At 25.5% G+C, this 3,129-nt stretch overlaps 1 protein-coding gene across 1 annotated transcript; it reads left to right on the forward strand.

Moving 5' to 3' along the window:
• Positions 1–1,891: 1,891 nt before the first annotated feature.
• Positions 1,892–2,782, forward strand: LOC108693833 (acyl-CoA desaturase-like). The gene is made up of 3 exons (XM_018202983.1): positions 1,892–1,993; positions 2,077–2,207; positions 2,624–2,782. Exons 1-3 carry the CDS (start codon positions 1,948–1,950, stop codon positions 2,780–2,782), a joined length of 336 nt encoding a protein of 111 aa, XP_018058472.1. The 5' UTR covers positions 1,892–1,947.
• Positions 2,783–3,129: the final 347 nt, after the last annotated feature.

The raw sequence follows: 3,129 nt of genomic DNA on the forward strand, positions 1-3,129 counted from the left end.
TAATACAATTTTAAATTTAAATTTAAAATTGTATTATGAGAAAAGTAAGAGAAAAAAATAATACAAATAAAACTGATTTAGGAAATTACAAACATACATTTTAAACGATGTTATGTTATCAATAATATTTACTACGCAATTTGCAAAAGAAAATCGTAAGAATTTTATTTTCGCATTGATTTTTAGTTGATTTGATAGAAAACCATATATACGAATTATAAGTTTATACTTTTTTAATTAGCTAAACAGATTATGATTTTATTAATAAAGTGCAATAGTTAATTTTTGAGAAATAAAAGAGGGTGTCGCTTTAGAAGACCTATGTCAGTATCGATAACTTTCTTACTTCAAGCGATCCTTTATCACTCACTTATTCTTTTCATTTATATGTTATCTTAAAAAACAATGATTTTAAAACATTTATACAACATGATTATTTAATCGGTTCCTAAAAAACGTTTTTAAAATAACCTCAAACAAAAATAAGCCTTTCTAAATTTATTTCTTATATAAATGTTATTGCTCTATTTGAGTTAAAATTTATATTGTCATAATGCTACTGTAATATTTCAATGTTGATTATTAACAAGTAATATATCAGTAATATCTTTGTGATATTATAATATGTAATATTTCATGTAATATGTAATATTTCTAATATACTGCGATATTACGGGCTATGTGAGAAAGGGTCACATTCACATCACAATAGAGTCACAATAGTCGGAAAGAATATATAATGTCACTGTGAGATTATTATAATAAAATAACACATATTACAAAGCATTCACACACCATGACATTACATTATGATAAAGCGGGCATTCGCACGTCACCATGATGTAACCATGATTATGGAAATGTAATTAATATTTTTGAAGAGATAATTATATGATATCCATATTATTATAAAATTTGTTAATTATTGTATTTAACTATTTTTGTATTAACTATTTTTGTTTCAGAAAAATTATAGATATTTTTTCGATGTGAATGAAACAATCAAAAAATCTTTGATCATAGAGGCATTAAATTATAACAAAATTCTTATCAAAAGGTATGTAATTTTATTTCTGCTTGATATACATTACTTTGCATTATTATTTCGTAATCTTAATTCTTTATATCTTAATTCAGCTATACATGTGTAATGATGCATTGTTGCTGCAATTTACTGAGCATCCTGTAAAACGATACTTATATTATTAATAAATAAAATAGTTTTTTTTCTATTAATAAGGTATCCTTTAATTTAGCTTAAAAAAACGTATTACAATCTCTTGAGGAACCGATATTTTTTATTTTGAAGCAGTAGCAGTACGCAAAGTGAGTTATGCAATATTATAAAGTATTCATTAGTATTCATAATAATTAGATGTAAAAATATGCATTTTTAAATAGATAGAAGATATTTTTGATTTTGAAAATTCTGACATATTTTGACATAAAATATAAAAATGTTTTCATAACATATGTTTACCTACATTTTATAGTTATATCACAATACGATTGCATATTATCTTTAAAAGATAGTGTAATAAAGAAGTATTATAAAATAATTATTGTAATCTATATAATGATAATGAAATGGTAAAGAAAAAATTATAATTTCTTAGAGTTATAAGCTTTTGTTATCACTTCATTATCATCATATATTATATGCAGTAATTATTTTATCTTTTTCATTGCATTATCTTTTCTGATATAACATTGCAGAATAATACTGTTACGTAATTAATGATTAAAGTTATGTTTTACAAAGATATTTATAACGTATATTTAACACATAGCATGTTATCGAATTTATCTAAAATTTCTGCAATAACCGGAAAGTCAATAAATGATAAAGCATTGATGAAAGAATCATACAAAACTGATTATAAATGGGAAATCGTTTGGAAAAATGTTATTATTTTTACCTATATTCATCTTGCTGCCATTTATGGAATGTACATGGCTTGCTTGCATGCTAAATATTGGTCAATTCTATGGTGTACGTATCATTTATTTGTTTCTTTGCTAGATTACGTAAGCTTCGTAGGGTTTATCAAATCATAACATATCTATAATTTATAGTTGTTGCTCTTGGTACAGCTGCGATGATAGGCGTTACCGCTGGCACTCATAGATTATGGTCTCATCGATCTTACAAGGCAAAGTGGCCCATGAGACTTATTCTCATGATTTTCCAGACCATCGCTTTTCAAGTAAGTTTAACTTTTCTCCTCTCGCCAAAGTGTTGCACAGAATGACACAATTAACACTTACAATACATGTACAATTTGATGCCTCATTCATCCAAACATAGGTCACTAAAATCTGTCAGTTTTTTTCACTTATTCAGAATGGTTAAAAAAATCTCTAAACATTCACTAACATACTTCAACTTTATAGAATAAATATTGAAACTTTATTTTGGAAAATAATAAAATGTAATATAATTTATAATTACCGAAAGACTCAAAGAAACTTGCACGAACAGGAATTGGTCGGTCACTAGTGATTCAACCTTGTAAAGGTTAAATAGACTAAAGATAAAAATCCTACATTTTGTTTTTTTTTAATAAAATTTTGTACTTGATGATATTATCTATTATCAATGTAATATATTGTATTTTATTAGGATACTATTTACCAATGGGCCAGGGACCACCGCGTGCACCATAAGTTCACCGATACTGACGCGGATCCATATAATGCGCGTAGAGGATTTTTCTTCTCGCATATCGGTTGGCTTTTAATTCGCAAGCATCCTGATATCGTTATTAAAGGCCACACCTAATATATTTGAATATGTTCTTTATCATTTAACATTTTATTTGGCTGTACATATTTCAAATTATGCAAAATAAAATGATATTTTGCTAATATGGCCCTTCAAACATGTTGCTTACTAACGCAGTTTCTTTTTCGAAGTTTTCATATCAAAATAATTATTCCGTAAATCGATTGCAGTTCTATAGTTAATCTATAATTTAAATTATATGTATATGTATATTTAGTATTGAATATTTAGTATTGAGCAGTTTAGTATTAAGCAATCTATATGCTGAAGAAGTTATGTATATATACATACATTTTCATAATTTTGATATATATATATATATATATATATATATACTCTATTGT

The sequence above is a fragment of the Atta colombica genome, unplaced genomic scaffold, assembly GCF_001594045.1.
Source record: "Atta colombica isolate Treedump-2 unplaced genomic scaffold, Acol1.0 scaffold110, whole genome shotgun sequence".
Taxonomy (NCBI): domain Eukaryota; kingdom Metazoa; phylum Arthropoda; class Insecta; order Hymenoptera; family Formicidae; genus Atta; species Atta colombica.